The following is an 18,690-nucleotide window of genomic DNA, read 5'->3' as shown; positions in this document are numbered from 1 at the left end:
GGAGGTAGATGGGGCAAAGAGCCTATAGGTTGAGAATCGGGTCATGGAACATAGGTTCACTAACGAGTAAATCCATAGAGTTGGTAAAATCCTTCAGAAGAGGAAGATTAATATAGCGTGTGTCCAGGAGACTAGGTGGGTCGGATCGAGGGCGAAAAGCGTGAATGGGTATAAGTTGTAGTACTCTGGTGTCCTGAGGGGTAAGAATGGAGTGGGTATCCTGGTAGATAGCCATCTTAGAGAGTCCGTGGTAGAGGTCAGGCGAGTGAATGATAGACTAATGACTATTAAGTTGGTGGTGGGCGAGGGTACTTTAAATGTCGTTAGTGCGTACGCACCGCAAACAGGCTTGGATGAGGATATTAAGAGGCGCTTTTGGGAGGGGTTGGATGAGATTGTTCGTAGTATACCGCCTTCTGAGAGATTATTCATAGGAGGAGATTTCAATGGTCATATTGGGTCATCTGCAGGTGGGTACACTGAGGTGCATGGCAGCTTTGGTTTCGGGGAGCGGAACGGAGGGGGCATTTCGCTGTAGGACTTTGCCAAGGCTTTCGATCTAGTCATTGCGAACTCGAGTTTTACGAAGCGGGATGAACATTTGGTTACTTACCAAAGTTCGGTGGCGAAGACTCAGATTGACTATCTCCTCCTCAGGAGATGCGACAGAAGGTTGTGCGAGGACTGCAAGGTTATCCCAGGTGAGACCCTCTCAACGCAGCATAGGCTTTTGGTGATGGACATTTGTATTAGGATAAGGAGGAAGAAGAGGTCAGTACAAGGACGCCCCAGAATTAGGTGGGGCGCCTTAACTAAGGATAAAGCTAAGGAGTTGGAAGGAAGGTTATCGGCAATGAGAGCTTGGAGAAGTAGTGGGGACGCAAACACAATGTGGTCGACGACGGCGGACTGTATAAGAAAGGCGGCGAGAGAGGTGTTAGGGATATCTACGGGCCACAATGGTGGTCCCAAAGGATATTGATGGTGGAATGCAGTTGTCCAAGGTAAAGTGGAAGCAAAGAAGGCGGCTTACCTGCGGTTAGTAGGGAGCACTGACGAGGAGGAGAAGAGAGAGAACAGTCAAAGGTATAAGGTAGCTAGGAAGGAGGCGAAGATGGCAGTGACGGAGGCTAAGACGACAGCTTTTGCTCGTCTGTATGAGGAACTAAGGAACAAAGGTGGGGAGAAGAAGTTATTCCGACTCGCTAAGGCGAGAGAGAGGACAACTCGGGATCTGGACCAAGTGAGGTGCATAAAAGATGATGACGACAAAGTTTTGATGAGAGATGACCAGATTAAGAGGAGGTGGCAGACCTACTTTCATAAACTTCTAAGTGAAGAAGGGGATCAGGATATTATACTTGGGGAATTGAGGAATGCCGACAGTCCCCATGAATTAAGTAATTGTAGGGACATTGAGATCGATGAAGTCATGGAGGCAATGCGTAAGATGAGAAGAGGCAGAGCTACCGGGCCAGACGAAATTTCGGTTGAACTTTGGAGGTGTGTGGGTAGAGCAGGCTTGGAATGGCTTACTGGATTGTTTAGTGTTATATTCAAGACTAATAGGATGCCTGAAGAGTGGAGGTGAAGTACAATGGTTCCGTTGTATAAGAACAAAGGTGATGTCCAGAGCTGTAACAACTATAGGGGCATCAAATTACTAAGTCATACCATGAAAGTTTGGGAGAAAGTGGTAGAAATGAGAGTGCGAAGGACGGTGTCTATTTCAGACAACCAGTTCGGGTTCATGCCGGGGCGATCTACCACAGAAGCTATCCACCTTATTAGGAGGATGGTGGAACAGTACAGGGATAGGAAGAAGGATCTCCACATGGTGTTTATTGATCTGGAGAAAGCGTACGATAGGGTTCCTATTGAGGTCTTATGGAGCTGCTTAGAGGATAAAGGGGTCCCGGTTGACTATATTAGGGTGATTAAAGACATGTATGCTGGAGCTAAGACTCGGGTTAGGACAGTAGGAGGCGACTCTGAACACTTTCCAGTTATTACGGGGTTGCACCAAGGGTCTGCGCTCAGCCCATTCCTATTTGCCCTGGTGATGGATGCACTGACTCATCATATTCAAGGGGAGGTGCCATGGTGCATGCTATTTGCTGATGACATTATTCTAATTGACGAGACACGAGGCGGCGTCAACGAGAGGCTAGAGATTTGGAGACATGCTCTTGAGTCTAAAGGTTTCAAGTTGAGCAGGACGAAGACGGAATACCTCGAGTGCAAATTTAGGGTTGAGCCGACGGAAGCGGGAGTTGAAGTGAGGCTTGACTCTCAAGTCATTCCCAAGAGGGGTAGTTTCAAGTACCTTGGATCGGTTATTCAGGGGATCAGGGAGATTGATGAGGATGTCACACACCGTATAGGGGTGGAGTGGATGAAGTGGAGGTTAGCGTCGGGAGTCTTGTGTGACAAGAAGGTGCCACCGTTACTAAAAGGTAAGTTTTATAGAGCAATGGTTAGGCCTGCCATGTTATATGGAACTGAATGTTGGCCGGTAAAGAACTCACACATCCAGAAGATGAAAGTAGCAGAGATGAGGATGTTGAGGTGGATATGCGGGCATACAAGTATGGATAAGATTAGGAATGAAGATATTCGAGAGAAGGTGGGCGTGGCCCCCATGGAGGACAAGATGCGGGAAGTAAGACTCAGATGGTTCGGGCACATTCAGAGGAGGAGCACTGATGCACCGGTGAGGAGGTGTGAGCGACTGGCTGTAGTGGGCACGCGGAGAGGTAGAGGACGACCTAAGAAGTATTGGGGAGAGGTGATCAGACAGGACATGGCGCGACTTATGATTACTGAGGACATGACCCTTGACAGGGAATTAAGGAGGTCGAGCATTAAGGTTGTAGGTTAAGGAAAAATTGTGAATATTTCTACAGCACAATAGAGTGAGACTAGCCAGTTCGGAGTTAGACTAAGAATGTCATTGCTCGTCTATTGTTGCATGGTTTTACTTGCTAGTTTTTACTATACCAGCCATCTATTTCTTATTTCGTATTTTGTATTTCATATCTCCTATATTGCTGTTATTTTATTATGCATTTTTATGGTACTAATATATCGTCTTCTGTTGCTTTTTTGAGCCGAGGGTCTCCTGGAAACAGCATCTCTACCCTTCGGGGTAGGGGTAAGGTTTGCATACATATTACCCTCCCCAGACCCCACTTGTGGGATTATACTGGGTTGTTGTTGTTGTAACAAGAGAAAAGAAAGACACATGCTAACACAGAACTAATTATCTTCCTGTGTTCAAAATTCTGAAGAATATGTGTTTATGTGCCACCATAACTGCCGGCTGATAGTATGGGTTGATTGAACCCAAATTCTTTGCAGAATTCTCAATGTGAGAGACCAAAAAGGAATAAGGTTACAACTTACAAGATACAATGAGTTAGTTATATAATAAACAAAATTCAGGCAAATATAACTGCAAACTTTAACAGCACTAGGCCTCGTTAGTCATAAGGATTCCTGAAATTCTTGAGAAGTTCAGGGATGTCATAACCAAGCATATCGTCAACATCTTGTATCATCTTGGGTTTCAACTTTTCAAACCTATCAAAGCTATAACCACCGAGAACTTCTCTGAAATGTTCAACATTTGGAAAATCCCCAGCAGGCAGATGGAATTCCCTTTGAACCTGTTTGGGACAAATTGTCCATTCCAACACAATACTAGTGCTCAGTATAGAAATTATAAGCATTGTGAATGTGTACATGACAGATTAGTGAATATGTAAATGCGCGGGTGGGTTTGAGAGAGTTAAACCTTTCCAAATTCATTTTCCAATTCATCAATGAGTCTCTGCTGTGTCTTGGCTTTGCCTATCATAGCAGGCATCTCCTTTCTGAGATGACCTATTATGTATGCATGTATCTTCGCAGCTCTAGCACGTTTTACAAATTCATTGATCTGTACACAATAAAAACCTCCTTTTCAATCCATGTTTAAAGTATTGTTAGTATATGAGCAATATAAAGACTCGATATGAGGTTGTGGATTTACACGACGGTCACAAACCTTCTTTGGTATGTTTTTCAAGTCTGTAAGGAGATCATCTTGTTCCTTTTCAAAAAGTTCTTTCCCGAGTGGTCCTGTAGCAGCTTCATTCATTGGTTTGTCATTAAATGATCTGTGCAAGCGAAACATCACAATGCTAATGAAAAATATAAAACTCCAAATGGAAATGAAAATTTTATATATGCTCCATCTAAATTGAAATATCACTAATGACTTGATGACACTATCGGAAATGAACATGCATATTTTCATATTTAATTTGAAGTGTCCAGATTAAATCTGCACTTAAGCATTAGAGAGGGGAGCAACTGTGTGGGTTGGTCAATTATATTAAACACATGATAGCATCTAGTAAGCAAATGTGATGTCTCATAGGTGCACACTTTCAAGTCCTGAAAACCCAAGCGATTTATCTTAGACTTAGTATATGTTACCAAAAGTTTGACCCAACAGTGAGGCAGAGTTAGTTTACCACGTTCTGAATCCATCAGGTAGCATTAATTTATTTATCCTCATACTACCGTTTTGGTGCAACTCAATTACATTTAGTTGGCCAAAATATGCCCATTCAAGTCGGTTATTGGATTAGCTGTAAAAATACAGAGATCATACCCTATGTAGACGCGAGCAACTTCCGGAGTATTTAGAACTTTCCCCAAAGACCACATCAATGCTCCATAAACCCTCATAAGCTGAAATTGAGATCAATTGATGAAATCAAACCAGTAGCATAGTCCAGAAATCGGTGGAAAACATGAAGGAACAAAAGAAAAAAAATTTGCCTTACTTGTTGAGTATCAACTTGGTCAGCCTTGTTCAAAACCACACGTATCTTATCATCATGGCCTCGAAGAGAAGCAATCACACGTTTGAACTCATCGCTTATATCAAGCTTGTGGGGATCAAACAAAAGAAGGATGAGATCGCACTTGGCAGCAAACCAGGACGTCACACCAGTAAAGTCATAGCTCCTTTGTGTTCTCTGCTTTTCCCCAGATAAAACTCCAGGAGTATCCACCAGAGTAATATGCTCCAACAACTTTTTTTAACACGAGAGAGAGGTTGTTTCAGGAAAAAAAGGAGTTGAATGTTTTCTGAGTTTTGTTAAAGGTTGTTTCATTTTATAGTACAAGTAAATTGATCCATAACTCACAGGATGCGGCATTTGAGAACACTCAAACTTTGACAAAAATGCAGTTCCGAAAGTTGTCAGACCGCTAAATGGCATATCTGCTTGAACAGCAATTGTATTTCCTGGAATACTTCTTTCATCCGGCCCGTTCTGTATTACACACAGTAGAAAGCGATCACAACATTTGAGAAAATTATTCCCAAGCATGTATCATATTGGTGAAACTATTGCGAAAAGCAGCAGAAATCTGAACTCCCACATGAAAAATAGAGACATACATAGTAGACTACAAAAGAAAAGAAAATTATAAACTGTGAAGTGTCTTTTAAAGTGGACCTTATGTTGGGACACTTAAATGGAGGAAGGCATTGAACGCTTGGCAGAGACATGTATAGATTTCTTCTTTTCAGGACCATAATCCAAGCAGTTATGAGTGACCAGAGTGGTCAGTAAGAGTAAAGAAAGGGCGAAACTACCATGACAACCACATATCAGTCATTAAGAGTAAAGAAAGGCGAAAATACCATGACAACCACAAATCTATCTGTTGTAGGCTCCGGACCAATGTGAGCACCTATAGACATAGAGGATGTGACAATGTAAACAAGAGCCTCTTAAGCACATAGACAAGAGACATACACGAGTAAAAAGGAGTATTAGCTAACCTGGATAACTGGTTTTGAGTAAATGTTTAATGAATGTGGTTTTGCCTGTGGAGTATTGACCCAAAAGCATGACCATCGGCTTGGCATCAAAATCACTATTCGCCTATCACATACAGCACATAACAATAGCACTTCAGCTGTTTATCTATCACTATTTTCAAGTTTTCCCGTATTAATAAAAAGGAAGCATACTTGAAGGGGAGGAAAAAGAGCAAGAAGTTATTTCCCAACATCTTAAAGTAAGCAACACTGAAGTGAAATGCACCACCTACCAACAATGGAGAGACAAAATCATTAAAGTGATATGCGATTTCTAGCGGCTTTAGCTTTTGGATGTACAACTTCTTCAGTCCATCAACTATTGATGTGACAGAGGTTAAAGAGACCTGTAGGCAGATGAAAAAAGTGAAGCATTAGGAGCAAGAACTAAGCATTAACATACCATGAAGTGCTGTAAGATGTGGTCGGGGAATTTGGGATAGGAGAAGCTCATGCAATAATTTCTACCAACAGCCGACAAAATAAAATCAAACAACTTCATACTAATGGAAAAGGACAAAGATACTTCTTGACAACTTAGCTCGATATGTAAACCCCACATAATGCAGAATTTAAATATGTTTTTTTCCCTTTTTTGATAGGTATACATAATTTTAGTATGTCATTGGTAACATATGAAAGTTGTATAGCATATCAAAATATGCTGTGAATAAGCAAAAAAATGCATAATTTTGAGAGTGATATTATTTAAAAAGAGTAACCACACTCACCTTCTTTGCAGATTTCGATGAAGAAAACCAACTAGTTGCTGGTGCAGTCGGGACAGGAGCACTACCTGCTTCTCCATTCAAACAGTTAGAAGCAATCATACCATCTACCTCCCTTCCCCACACTCCAAGACCATAAAGAAAGAAAAGATAGGATAAGTTCTTGTGTGTAATGAGGTAAAATACCATTCTGATCAGGTTCGCTTTTAGGCATGGGCTTCTTCTTCTTCTGTTTAAAAAGATATAAATAAGGTTACAGTTCAGTCACTTCAGCGTGAAAGGAAAAATAAGGTAGAAGGTGAATCCAGAATACTTACAGCAAGAAAGACATCCAGACCTTCCATTGCAGGGGGTAGCAAATTTTCAAAATCAACTGCAATGAATTTCAAATGTGTAAGATCAGTATATGAGAAGAATGATGCACAAGCTAAAGAAAGCCATACAACACAGTACATTATAAATTAAAAACATGAAACTACGCAAGTTACCATCAGCATTTAAAAGATCATTGGTTACTGCATGGCCAGCTTGTGCCAGAGAGACCAACTACACATCAAAAAGCAAAGAAAGATTTCTGCTTTAGATGGACTAGAATTAACGAAAAAATTGAAATGAGAGTGCACAAAGAAGTAGTACCTGCATTGCAATAACAAATTCTCTAAAACTGAGAAAACCTTGTCGCTTGGAATCTGCAATTGCCCACACCTTAGGAAAAGAAGGGAAATGAAACAAATTGTTGAAACAATTTTAAGCAGCAGAAAATGAATCATCAAAACTGGGAGGAAACCGCAAACTTGAGGTCTATGCGATTCAGCACAAGCTACTAATATAAGGTCCGTACATAGGTCAAAATACGATTCCATAGTCACATATCTTTATGTGATAACTAGCTAGATAATAGGACTTCTCAAGTAAAAAAATACCTTATTTAAGGATTTAGGTGCAAGGGAGGGAGGAGAGTTCAGTTTGCCCTTCGCTCAGATTTTTGTTTTGCCGTTTAAACTTAATTCTGCTTATCACTAGAAGTTATCTAAATACTTTAACTTTAACATCTGCCTCAATCTTGTTCACTTTAGCCCCCGGAAGATGATAGCAACCTGAATATGATCATCAATGAGCCAACTGACAATATTAACCTTTAAGAGAAGGCCTAAAAACCTGAGGATTTTCACAGCTTGCTCACATGTCTTTCATCTTCTGCTTAGCATTCTAGATCGTAGGTCATTTTCATGAGTTCTTTTGAGTGATAGGTTGGTCATGCTAATGCGTCGCAAAGATCAAGTTAGCAAGTCACCTATTGAACCGAAGAAGGAAACAAAAAGTGCCTTTACAAAAGGCGCACCTAGACTCCGAGAAGCTAATTAGTTGAGAACTTATCATTTAATACAAATACCAGAAATGGAAGGCCTTAGACATACTTATTTTATGAGACGTTCAAATGTGGCCTAGTGGTCAATGAACACTTAGGTGATTTCTTTCCATCTGTCTAAGCTTTGATGGACAGAGTTACCCGGTATCTGTGCTAATGAGATGCAACAGGTATCCCGTGAAATTAGTTGAGACTTGTGCAAGCTATACAGGACAATACAGTTATTTTTTTTTAAAAAAAACATTCAAATGTATGTGATTTCTTCTTATCAGTCTAATCCTTGCCGGTAAAAGTTAAATGATTCTTGCTTGCTGCTGGTGAGAGGTAGCAGTTACCAAGTGGAATAGTTTGAGGTGCAGGTAAGTTGACCTAAACAGCACCCTTGTAAAAAAGATACTGCTATTCAAAATTGAGGATGATAACAGTACTGGATAGCAAATATTCAAATTAAACAAGATAAAAAAAAACAGTTAACACCTAATTGTTGAAGCATTCACAAACATAAAAGAAACGAAGTAGAAAAGAAACAAACCTGCTTGAGCTCAGGACGAGGCAAATTGGACATGGCAAAGAACTTTGTGGCATCTCCTCCAGTGAGACGCCCATCTCCATCTGTACCCCATAAATAATCCCCCATTATTGCAAATTCCTTTGTTTCTGCTCTTATTTGAATGACACGGGGGAAAAAAAGGTAGCAATTTACCTGAATCCGCGAAATTGAACCATTCTTGATAGATCTTCTCATGCTCTTTGGAACATCGATTAATGGGACTTGTATCAAACTCCATTTCTTAAATGATCTCTTCTTCTTTTGAAATGCAGAGAACTGAACAAATAAACTCTCCAAGATCTACCTTTTGTATAATTCCTCGACTATTGAAAATGATGTACTCATAACACGGATCACTTTCCCATTATTAATTTACGTACTACGCTACTGCTACAAATTACTCAAAACACACTTTTGGGGGTTAGTGCACACGTAATCATTCTAAGAAATGCTATTTAAAATTGGTTATTATTTATTTTGTGCTCAACTTTTAAACCAAAATCTTTAACTTAGAAAATAATTTAAGATATTTTTGTCACAAAAAATTAAATTAAAAAATTAAAATTCAAGACCCATCAGCTTATTCATAAATGAAAATACTTAAAGTGGTTACCAGATGTCATTTACCTAGCAAGAGCCCATTGGGCCATCAGGACGGAAGCCATTTGATAGTGAATTTTCTCAATTAACATGTCTTAATTACGCGTCAAATGGTTCTATGGTCTTAATTAGTTCCTTATTACGCAACCTAAACAATGTCCTTTCTAAGTTAAAATAGCACGTGCTAGCCAATTTTAGGATTCATCATTCAAAAATAGCCAGCGTTTGCTAAGTTATTGAAATATAGCTACTATTTTGCTGTAACAGAGATCGGTCCAGCATAATATACTGGAGTTCGGTGTACCTATGTATGAACTTCCAGCATATTATGTTGGACCGGTATACTTTGCTGGCTCCAGTATATACTAGAATTCCAGAATATTATGCTGGAGTATTTTCCGGATTTTGAACAGTATTTTTGTTCAGATTTATCTTTAAATAAAAAGTGGCTAAATTTTGATGACTTTTGAAACTGTGGCTATTTTTGAATGACCACTTGTAAATCTGGCTATTTTTGAATTTCTTCCCCTTTCTAAAGACTTCAAGATTTACATAAAAATTGCACGTGGCGCCCTATTTGGTCGCCCCCATTTAATCTATACCAATTTTTTAAATTTTTTTTAACTCGTACCCACTTTTTAAACAATTTCAGCCCTCTTTCTCCTCTTCCTTCTCCTCCTTCGTTTTCTTTTTCTTCTTCTTCTTCTTCTTCTTCTTCTTTCTTCTGTTGTTGTTGGTGCTGCTATGAAACTTCAGTTCATGGGATGATTTTCATAAGTATATTTATCAGATTATTTAAAAATAAATTATAAATAATTACGTAAGTTAGCAGACAATACTTTGTGAATATTTTCACGTACGGGAAGTTTAAGGTCATACTTAGTGATTCTTTTCATGATAATTCTGTTCTTTTCACGTTTATTGTTTCCAAAATTTTATGATATAGATACTGTTGGCAATCTGATTATTTTACAGTAGTTTGACTATGACAACACTAATGAATCCAGGACAAAAAAACTTCAGCTTATTTAATGCTGAAATTTTTACAAATGAACTAAATAACTTCAGCATCTTCTACTGAAGTTTTTGAAAAAGCTTTGTGACAAAACTAATGAATCCATGACAAAAAAAACTTTAGCTTATTTAGTGCTGAAGTTTTTACAAATGAACTAAATAACTTCAGCATCTTCTGCTGAAGTTTTTGAAAAAGCTTAATGACAAAACTAATGAATCCAGGACAAAAAAACTTTAGCTTATTTAGTGCTGAAATTTTTACAAATGAACTAAATAACTCCAGCACTTCTGCTGAAGCTGTTGAAAAAGCTTAATGACAAAACTAATAAATCCAGGACAAAAAAACTTCAGCTTATTTAGTGCTGAAGTTTTTACAAATGAACTAAATAACTTCAGCATCACAAAACTTTAGCAACTTGAATGCTTAAGTTCAGCAATTACAAATAAAAACTTCAGCAAATAGAGAACAAAACTTCAGCACTAGAATGCTTAAGTTCAACAATTACAAACAAAAACTTCTGCACATTTAGTTCATCATTTTTTGCTACTTCAGGCACGTCTACTAGGATGCTGAAGTTTGCGTGATTGCATTTGCTACTTCAGGCCCGTATGCTGAAGTTACGCGAAAAAGTGGGTACGCTTGCAATTTTTATTGCAAAGCGGGTATAAATACAAATGCCCCAAGATTTACGGTGGATTATACTTGCCCTATCAACATTATTATTGATATATATATATATATATATATATATATATATATATATATATATATATATATATATATATATAAGTACATCAAGAGAACAATAAAATTGCCTGTACCTAATTTTTAGGATTAGCAGTGATAAGAATCCGTACCTTCTATTTTCCCCCAATAATGGATTGATTATTTTTAAGTATAATATAATATGAGACTGAGACAGAGATTAAAATATACCAACATAACATGAATAGTACATGCTCATATAACGGACTCTAACTTATTTAAAACTAAAACATAATTATTCATCTTGCTTTATTCCGATCTCAATTCATAGAGATAAGACGTCTTGTTTGAAAGTTTGGTTGGCTTCATTTAAATATTTCCTTCATTTCATTTCATGTGAACACAAAAACGTTTGAAACTTGTGAATTTGTGTGGTTACGACACTTTCAGTATTTATAATCTTAAATATATTTATAGTATTTTTGTGATTACAAAATGGAGCATCTCATTTAAGGATAAAACGAAAATGTTAAATTATTTTCAAATCTTAAAAATGAGTTATTCTCTTGAAACAGATTATAAAGGAATCAATGTGACATAAAATATAATTATTTATCTCGAAAAATGTGAATAACAATTAAAGATAATTTGTGGTTTTAAAGATATGTGATTTATTTCAATACTAGTGAATATACAAGTAATATTAGGTTTAAGTAAGAAGAATTGATGAACCAAACCAGTGTTGTTAGAGCAACGGGGACCTCGAGCTCGATTATCTCGGAGGCCTCGAGGTGAGTTAAGAGCAAATAAAGTAAGAACAACAAACAATAAAGCTGAAGAACAATTGTAGAGCATGAGAAAAAACAAAGTAGAATATTTTATTGCAGTGAATGAAATGTCTTTTACAAAGATTGATGATAGGTTTTAAATGTCTTTGCCTTATGTTTTGATGATCTAACAAACTTACTATTAAGAACCAGATAGGGAACCTGACATACTCGGACTATACTGCAAGCTTAACAGATTCCAGCTAAAGGTGAACTCCTACAGCTTCAGGAGCTAGGAACCCAAACAAGGATCTGATACCCTTGTGGTTTCCTCATCGCAGTACAAAGTCAATTGGACACAGTTGGAAACGAAGTGACTGACTACATTGTTTCTAACCCACTGCATTGTTTCCAGCGCCCACTCATTCTCTGACCAATTAAAGTGCTCACATCATTTCAAGTGATGTGATCAAAGTGTACCTACAATGGTTTTATACAAAACATCACTTGAATGTTTCAGTTTCTCATTCAAGCTTCTTGCCAAAACAGAGAAATCAATCCTCACAAGCTTGAAGAACAAAATTGAACGCCACTATGGACCAGTTCCTAAAGTTAGCTTGTTGTTGTCCTAGTTGAGTTGTAACTTTGTGAGTGTACTTATTGTATCTCCTAAATTGCTTAGCTAGAAGCGTTTGATTAGGAATCCTCTTGTAAATTCGTAAACTCCTTGTGTTTATATTGTGACTAGTTTTAGTCATAAGCAAAAGCCTTTGTAACCGTAGAGTGACAAAGTGGCTTGTGGTGAGTGCGTCACAAATTAGTAAAAGCCTTTGTAACAAAAAAGTCACAAAGTGGCTTGTGGTAAGAGTACCACAAGTTAGTTGAGTAAATTCTTTGTAATGGAGTCATTGCAAAGTGGTTTGTAATAGATTTTTTACAAGTTAGTGAAGTTGAAAGCCTACATGTGTAGGTCGTGGTTTTTTGATCCCATTGTGTGGGATTTTTTCACGTAAAAATCCTCTATCTTATTTACGTACTATTTTATTAGTATTCTCAGCAGAATCTCGTAGAGGACCAGGTAGTCTACTATTTGGTGGACTCACACAAACTAACAATTGGTATCAGAGCGGGTTCCTCCTATCAGGCTAACACCTAGGAAGGATCCTCATGGCTGCTCCACCAAATTTTGAAGAAGGTCAATCTACATACCGACCACCTAGGTTCAATGGACAATACTATGGGTGGTGGAAAACAAGAATACACGATTTTATCATGGCTGAGGATTGTGAGTTATGGGATATCATTATGCGATGGTCCTTATGTTCCAACCAAGGTACTAGAGGAACTTCCATTTTTAATGGCAAAAACCAGAAAATAGTACACTGAAGCAGACAAGAAAGCTGTGGAGAAGAATTTTCGTGCCAAGAAAATTCTAGTATATGGAATAGGACCTGAAGAGTATAATAAAATTTCAACATGCGACACTGCCAAGGAGATATGGGAAGCTTTACAAACATCTCATAAGGTAACTACACAAGTAAAACAGTCTAAGATTGATATGCTCACTACCGAGTATGAACTCTTCAAAATGAGGGACAATAAATCCATTCAAGATATACACACAAGATTCACTTCCATCATAAATGAGTTACACTCACTTGGTGAAACTATTTGCAGAAATAAGCTAGTGAGGAAAATCCTCAACTTTCTGCCTAGATCTTGGGAAAGCAAAGTGAATGCTATTATTGAATCAAAGGGCTTACAGGAGCTGACCTTAGAAGAGCTGATCGGAAACTTGAAGACCTATGAGTTGAAAAGAAAGATAGACAGTGAAAGAAGAGAACCAAAGAAGGAAAAGAACCTGGTACTTAAAGCTGATAACAATAATTCAAGTGAGGAAGACAGTGACATGGCTTACTTAACCAAAAGATTTTAGAAGATGGTCAGAAGAAATGGAGAAATACTAAAAAGGGACGGCTCTAATAGACCAAAAACTGTGATCTTTGTTACAAGTGTGGAAAGCTTGGACACTTCATGAATGATTGTCCTCTCTTGAAGCAAGAATTCTCCAAGAACTACCATGAGAAAACAGCTAAGACGAACCCGGCTCCTTTCAAAGACTTCAAGAGAAAAAGATCCGCTGATAATATGATGAGACAGGCTCTTGCAGCATGGGGGGATTCCTCTAGTGAGTATGAAGATGAACCTGATACTGGTGATAGTTCCATGATGGCAGCTGAAGGCGAGGATATTGGATATGACTCAACTTTTGCTTTGATGTCTCAATCAGATAATGATGAAGACAACGGCAACAAAGAGGTAAATTTCAGGAATGTTCAGACAAATCTAAAATTCTATTCTCCAAAAAAACTCATGTCTTTACCTGATATATTAATCACTACTTTTTATAGTCTTGTGGAGGATAGGGATTCTTTGACCTTAGAATTAGGAGAATCTGAACAAACTAGAGACGACTTAGTGGTTGTAGTTACTAACCATAAGAAAACCATTGAAATCCTCAGAAAAGAAAAGGATGATATGTTGGCAGAAATTACAGACCTAAGGGAAACAATAGTGAAACCATGGACTAAGTCAAAACCTGAAAATTCTGGAAAGGGAAAGGAGATAGCCAGTGAGGAACACATTAGGCTTGAAAATGAGGTGAAAGCTATAAGATCTAGGATGTGTGCTGAAATTGAGAAAAACGAGAAACTCCAAACTAATCTGGAAAGAGTAAATAATGATCTTGAAAAATCCCTAAAGTGGACCTGGTCCTTAGAAGCTACCACTGCCTTGCATACTAATGATTGTGAAAACATGCAGGGAATAGGGTTCCAAAGGGAAAAAACTCATCACAACCCTCACAGCAAGTATGTCATTGTCTCTGACGAAAGGCCTTCACAGCTACTATAGCACGTTATGGTAAACAAAATAAACAACAAGCACCAGTGGTCTAGTGGTAAAATAGTACCATGCCACAGTACAGACCCGGGTTTGATTCCCGGCCAGTGCAATTGTGGTTGAGCTGTGAGGAATCGATACGATGATTAGGATCACCGCAGTTGTACATGAATAATGCAAAAGAGCCATACCGACCGCAAAACAAACGCACTTTCTATTTGAAGCCTTTATATCTGCCATTCAGACCAACAGTATGTAACATATTGCCAATGTATTACACCTATCCAGGACTTATTGTAGTACCTAACCAACCCTAAGAGCGTTCGTTAATTCTTACATTTAGTTTCCAGCGTTTCCATTATAAAATCACGAATCAGGTTTCTATTACAATATATTACCCTGAATAATGTGCAAAATATTTTCACAAATATACAGGTGTAATATTTGTGTAACTCATGCTGTAACATTCTTACTGTAGAAAGAGTACTACAGTAAGTGTGGCATGTTGCTTAACCATCAATAGCTTAAGCATTCCAAGAATGAATCACAATAGTTGAAAGAGCCAGAGTTTATCAACAATCTCTAAGATGAAGACAGTCTCATTCCTAATATGAAGTTCATCAAGGAAGCCTGGTTAACTCATAATGGTAAAGAGAGTGATACAGATAAAAAGGAGATACGATAAAGATTACCCAAAACAATTAAAAATTACCCAGAGAGATATGGTCTCAACTGCGGAGATCCACAGAAGATGAAACATGTTTCTACTTGTAGAACCTTGAACCAAGCAAGCCTTTTTACCAAGATGTGTAATCTAAGTGCTTCATAAAATCCATGGAATCTAGTAAAAAATCAAGGATAAGCACATCAACCAAACATTACAACAAACTTGATCATCTTGGTGCCTTAGGGAAGTGCAGCTTGATCAGTGTTGGTAGTTCAGTAAGCTCAACCTGGGGCTTACCCAACAAGATACTCTTTAACTTTTCATCGCAATTAACTAAGTTCTTGTTGTTTGGATCCTAAAAGCAGAACATCACAGAAAAGTCACAATAAAGCCAAACCATATGCAGTTCTGTCTAAAACTGATCAAATGTAATATTTCAAGCACATAGACGGGAGAAATATCTACAACAGCTTCCTACAGACCTATTAGAAATGTCAACAAATCGTATGCACCACAACCACAGCCAAAAAAGTGAAATCATCTAAAAATCAAAGTGGACGCAAATTTTACGCAACATGAGAAAAAATGAGAGACTAAATGAAGGGAAAAATGAACCGCTATTTCCTCTATGCATCAGGAAAAAAATTGCTTGATAAAAAGAATATGTTTGCTGACGTAAGAAATAGAGTAAACTTATACATAAGCCTAAGCCAATAGCAGAAGTGATTGACTGTTATCTATACATGTTAGCGTTGGCCCCGCGGTCCAGAGTAGATATAGGTTAGCAATGGTCATTTACAGACACACTCAAACATATATACCCATTAGTCTAATGTTATTTGCTTAGCTAACTTTCCGCCTGTCTCAATGCTATATCTCACTCTATCTTAGAAGAAATTCAGAACATTGTTTGCAAGAAAACCATGCCAATGATCAAACAAGCAAATTCTAAACAGCTAGAGTATCATTTAATAATAAATATATAAATACAAGTAACTACTTCCTCTTACCTGATTTATATGGCAATTATTCCTTTTTTGATATGTTCCAAAATGTTTAACACCATTCCATTTAACTTTTACAACTTTCTAAAAATTCAAATTCATTAAACTATTCAAACTTAAACCTTGATATGATGTTCTCTACCAAAACCAGGCGTGTCTACAGTTTCAGCTACGGGTTTTAGCAGGAAAAAAAAAAATAACTTTCGCACAATTCAGGTATTTGTGTTACGAAATCCATTTTATGTAATCTATCCAAAACCCAATAATCAAAAGGGTTGTGTTCCGGAACCCATAAACTTAAAATCATGAATCCGCCTCTTATCAAAAACAACTCTACAACCATTAATTTAACATTCTTCAACGATCAATAATGTTATATGCAAGTCAAATAACATTTTAAACTTCAAAATAAGTTCAACAATGTAATATAAAATGGGACGGAAGAGCTATCAACCATGATATTTTCTAATTGATGCGGCTTACTAATATGGTTAATACCTGGAGATTGTTTTCCTTGATGTAAGACCAGACACGTTTAAAACAACCTAAGCGAGAAGTCTGTGACTGACCCATGAATTCTCTAAGTGTTGAAGGGAGACTTACGAGGTCAATCAAATTGGCTAATTTCTTTGGGTTGTCTGTCATAGCCTTTTTCATCCGCTGTGGCAGCATCTTGTTAGCTTCTCGTTTCCCTACAAGGAGAAACAAATAACAAAATCAAAGCTTTACTCTAAAACGAGAAATGCACAAGCACAATTGGATACTATAAAAGGTAAGAGGCATTTCATCAAACATGTTGAGTTCAACAAAAAGCTCACTCTAAAAAGAGAAACCGCAGAGTGAGTCAGGGTTACAGAGAGAGAAGTGAGAGGCCACAGACCTAGGTGCTCGTCGTTTCTGCGAGTTCGCGCGATTAGGAATGAGATTTGCGAACTACGAGTCTACGAGTAAAGGCGAATTCCTTTTCCATTCATCTATGTATTGCGGCACAGCTTAGAGTCCATATTATTAGATATTTAAACTACGTAAGAATCAAGAAGCACCAGTGGTCTAGTGGTAGAATAGTACCCTGCCACGGTACAGACCCGGGTTCGATTCCCGGCTGGTGCATAAAAGAGCCGTGATGATTTCTGACGCTACATGCGGTGATGTTAAAGGGTAGCTGCAGTTGTCCGATTCTAGGATGATACTACAGCGTTTCTGAGCTCTTTTTTACATTTTTTTTCTCTATTTACTTCTCTTATTTTCTTTCATTTTTAATTTGTCCATTCCATGAAAAGGTTGTTTTGAATATACTATCGGTTCATGTTTGAGTCTACAACCTATCCTGGAGAAAATAACTCATGCACGTCTGTGTTGTGCAATGTTGATTACATGACAGTTATATATTGCATACATTGATATCACCTGACCAAAGTTAGCTAATGGCACAATTTTATCTTATCTTTAAATCAATTGAGTCCCAAATCGTTATATTGTGAGTCCACTTCCTGCACTATGAAACTCGGTGTTTCCAACTAACTTAATAAATACATGACATGTATTTTTATATACACTAATATTACTTACTCATAACTAAATAATGCACGCTTTTACCTAGTTTTTATTTAACCATGATAACCTATAGGTGTAAACACCACGTGTAAGTTTTTCCTATGTACTTTTCAGTGAATTTTTTGGTATTTTGGGGTAGGGATAAGGTCTGCGTACATACTACCCTTTTCAGACCCATTAGTGGGATTTCACTGGGTTGTTGTTGTTGTTCTTGGTATTTCGGGCATCTTCTATTTCTGCCAACCTCAGAGTGTAGTGCAGTTTCTTTAGCTTTTCATGTAAGCCCTTCAGTTTGATTTACAGAAAATAACAAGAGAAAAGAAAGAAGCATAGTCTTTTGTCAAGAGCCGTGTTTCTTTATGAACCATAGTTTCTTTGTATTTGGATTGATATCTATATCACGAGGGAGAAAATCTAGCAACCTACCGACATTTTTTTTAGATCTGGCCGAAAACGAAGTTGCGCCGGTGACCCCTATTTTTTGTCTTCATCTTCTAATACTTATTTTCCTCTTTCTCTTAACAAATAAAATCTAGATCTAAAAAGCTTTCACTAAAAAATCAAATCTGACGACCTCTAATAGGTGACCATGGCTGGAAATACCGCTGCTCTGGCGAGTTTGACTCCAAATCTGTGGTATTCTCACTTACTCTCTTTCTCGACCTTGCTTCTCAATTTCAAATGAATTTTTGTGGTGGAATGATATATAATACTATAACTATATAATAGTATCGGGTCTTCTTGCCCCACCCTTTTTGCGTCCCAAATCTGCCCCACCCCTTTATATTCTCGTTTTCTTCTTCTCCTTTCTTTGTACATTTTATATTGTTGGGGATATACCAGTGGTAGCGGTGATAACTCCTTCTGGTTTTTGGGTCGTGGTATTTTCTGTGTTTTCAGGAATTCTCGAAGTATTGGAGACAAGTTGGGCGCACGAGCACTGGCA

General features: G+C 37.8%; 2 protein-coding genes and 1 non-coding gene across 8 annotated transcripts; 1 reads left to right on the top strand and 2 right to left on the bottom strand.

The window, feature by feature from the left end:
• Nucleotides 1–3,248: 3,248 nt before the first annotated feature.
• LOC104221296 (EH domain-containing protein 1) lies at nucleotides 3,249–17,120 on the bottom strand. Of its 6 annotated transcripts, XM_070165694.1 has the most exons (19): nucleotides 17,009–17,120; nucleotides 15,484–16,882; nucleotides 15,232–15,360; nucleotides 8,685–9,881; nucleotides 8,514–8,593; nucleotides 7,249–7,317; nucleotides 7,101–7,158; nucleotides 6,930–6,985; nucleotides 6,799–6,841; nucleotides 6,616–6,680; nucleotides 6,118–6,231; nucleotides 5,846–5,948; nucleotides 5,705–5,754; nucleotides 5,202–5,330; nucleotides 4,836–5,087; nucleotides 4,661–4,740; nucleotides 4,034–4,160; nucleotides 3,797–3,940; nucleotides 3,249–3,668 (listed from the first exon to the last, which is right to left on the bottom strand). In XM_070165694.1, the coding sequence occupies exons 4-19, from the start codon at nucleotides 8,767–8,769 to the stop codon at nucleotides 3,483–3,485; spliced, it is 1,641 nt and encodes a 546-aa protein (XP_070021795.1). In that variant the 5' UTR covers nucleotides 8,770–9,881; nucleotides 15,232–15,360; nucleotides 15,484–16,882; nucleotides 17,009–17,120; the 3' UTR covers nucleotides 3,249–3,482. The 6 variants fall into 6 exon arrangements, with proteins under 6 accessions (XP_070021795.1, XP_070021797.1, XP_070021796.1 ...); XM_070165696.1 differs by lacking the exon at nucleotides 15,232–15,360 and having other exon boundaries at nucleotides 16,794–16,882; nucleotides 17,071–17,106; XM_070165695.1 differs by lacking the exons at nucleotides 15,232–15,360; nucleotides 17,009–17,120 and having other exon boundaries at nucleotides 16,689–16,807.
• LOC138884847 (uncharacterized) lies at nucleotides 15,413–17,444 on the bottom strand. Its single transcript, XM_070165699.1, has 4 exons — nucleotides 17,426–17,444; nucleotides 16,689–16,882; nucleotides 16,197–16,274; nucleotides 15,413–15,541 (listed from the first exon to the last, which is right to left on the bottom strand). The coding sequence occupies exons 1-4, from the start codon at nucleotides 17,442–17,444 to the stop codon at nucleotides 15,413–15,415; spliced, it is 420 nt and encodes a 139-aa protein (XP_070021800.1).
• TRNAG-GCC (transfer RNA glycine (anticodon GCC)) lies at nucleotides 17,230–17,300 on the top strand. Its single transcript has one exon. It is a non-coding gene; the product is annotated as a tRNA-Gly (tRNA).
• Nucleotides 17,445–18,690: the final 1,246 nt, after the last annotated feature.

This window comes from Nicotiana sylvestris, unplaced genomic scaffold (genome assembly GCF_000393655.2).
Source record: "Nicotiana sylvestris unplaced genomic scaffold, ASM39365v2 Un00058, whole genome shotgun sequence".
Classification (NCBI taxonomy): domain Eukaryota; kingdom Viridiplantae; phylum Streptophyta; class Magnoliopsida; order Solanales; family Solanaceae; genus Nicotiana; species Nicotiana sylvestris.
Note: the sequence above shows the minus strand (reverse complement) of the source record. Positions and strands in the feature narration are given on the sequence as shown.

Excerpts from the sequence above, each read along its gene's own strand:
- LOC104221296 (XM_070165694.1), bottom strand. The coding sequence starts at position 8,769 with ATGGAGTTTGATACAAGTCCCATTAATCGATGTTCCAAAGAGCATGAG. Across the intron at positions 4,161-4,660 it reads GTTGCTCGCGTCTACATAGG|ATCATTTAATGACAAACCAA; the intron begins GTATGATCTCTG and ends TCGCTTGCACAG. Across the intron at positions 3,941-4,033 it reads AGAAGGTTTGTGACCGTCGT|ATCAATGAATTTGTAAAACG; the intron begins GTAAATCCACAA and ends TATTGTGTACAG.
- LOC138884847 (XM_070165699.1), bottom strand. Across the intron at positions 16,275-16,688 it reads TCAAGGAAAACAATCTCCAG|AAAGTTGTAAAAGTTAAATG; the intron begins GTATTAACCATA and ends TTGAATTTTTAG. Across the intron at positions 15,542-16,196 it reads ATAATTGCCATATAAATCAG|GATCCAAACAACAAGAACTT; the intron begins GTAAGAGGAAGT and ends TTCTGCTTTTAG.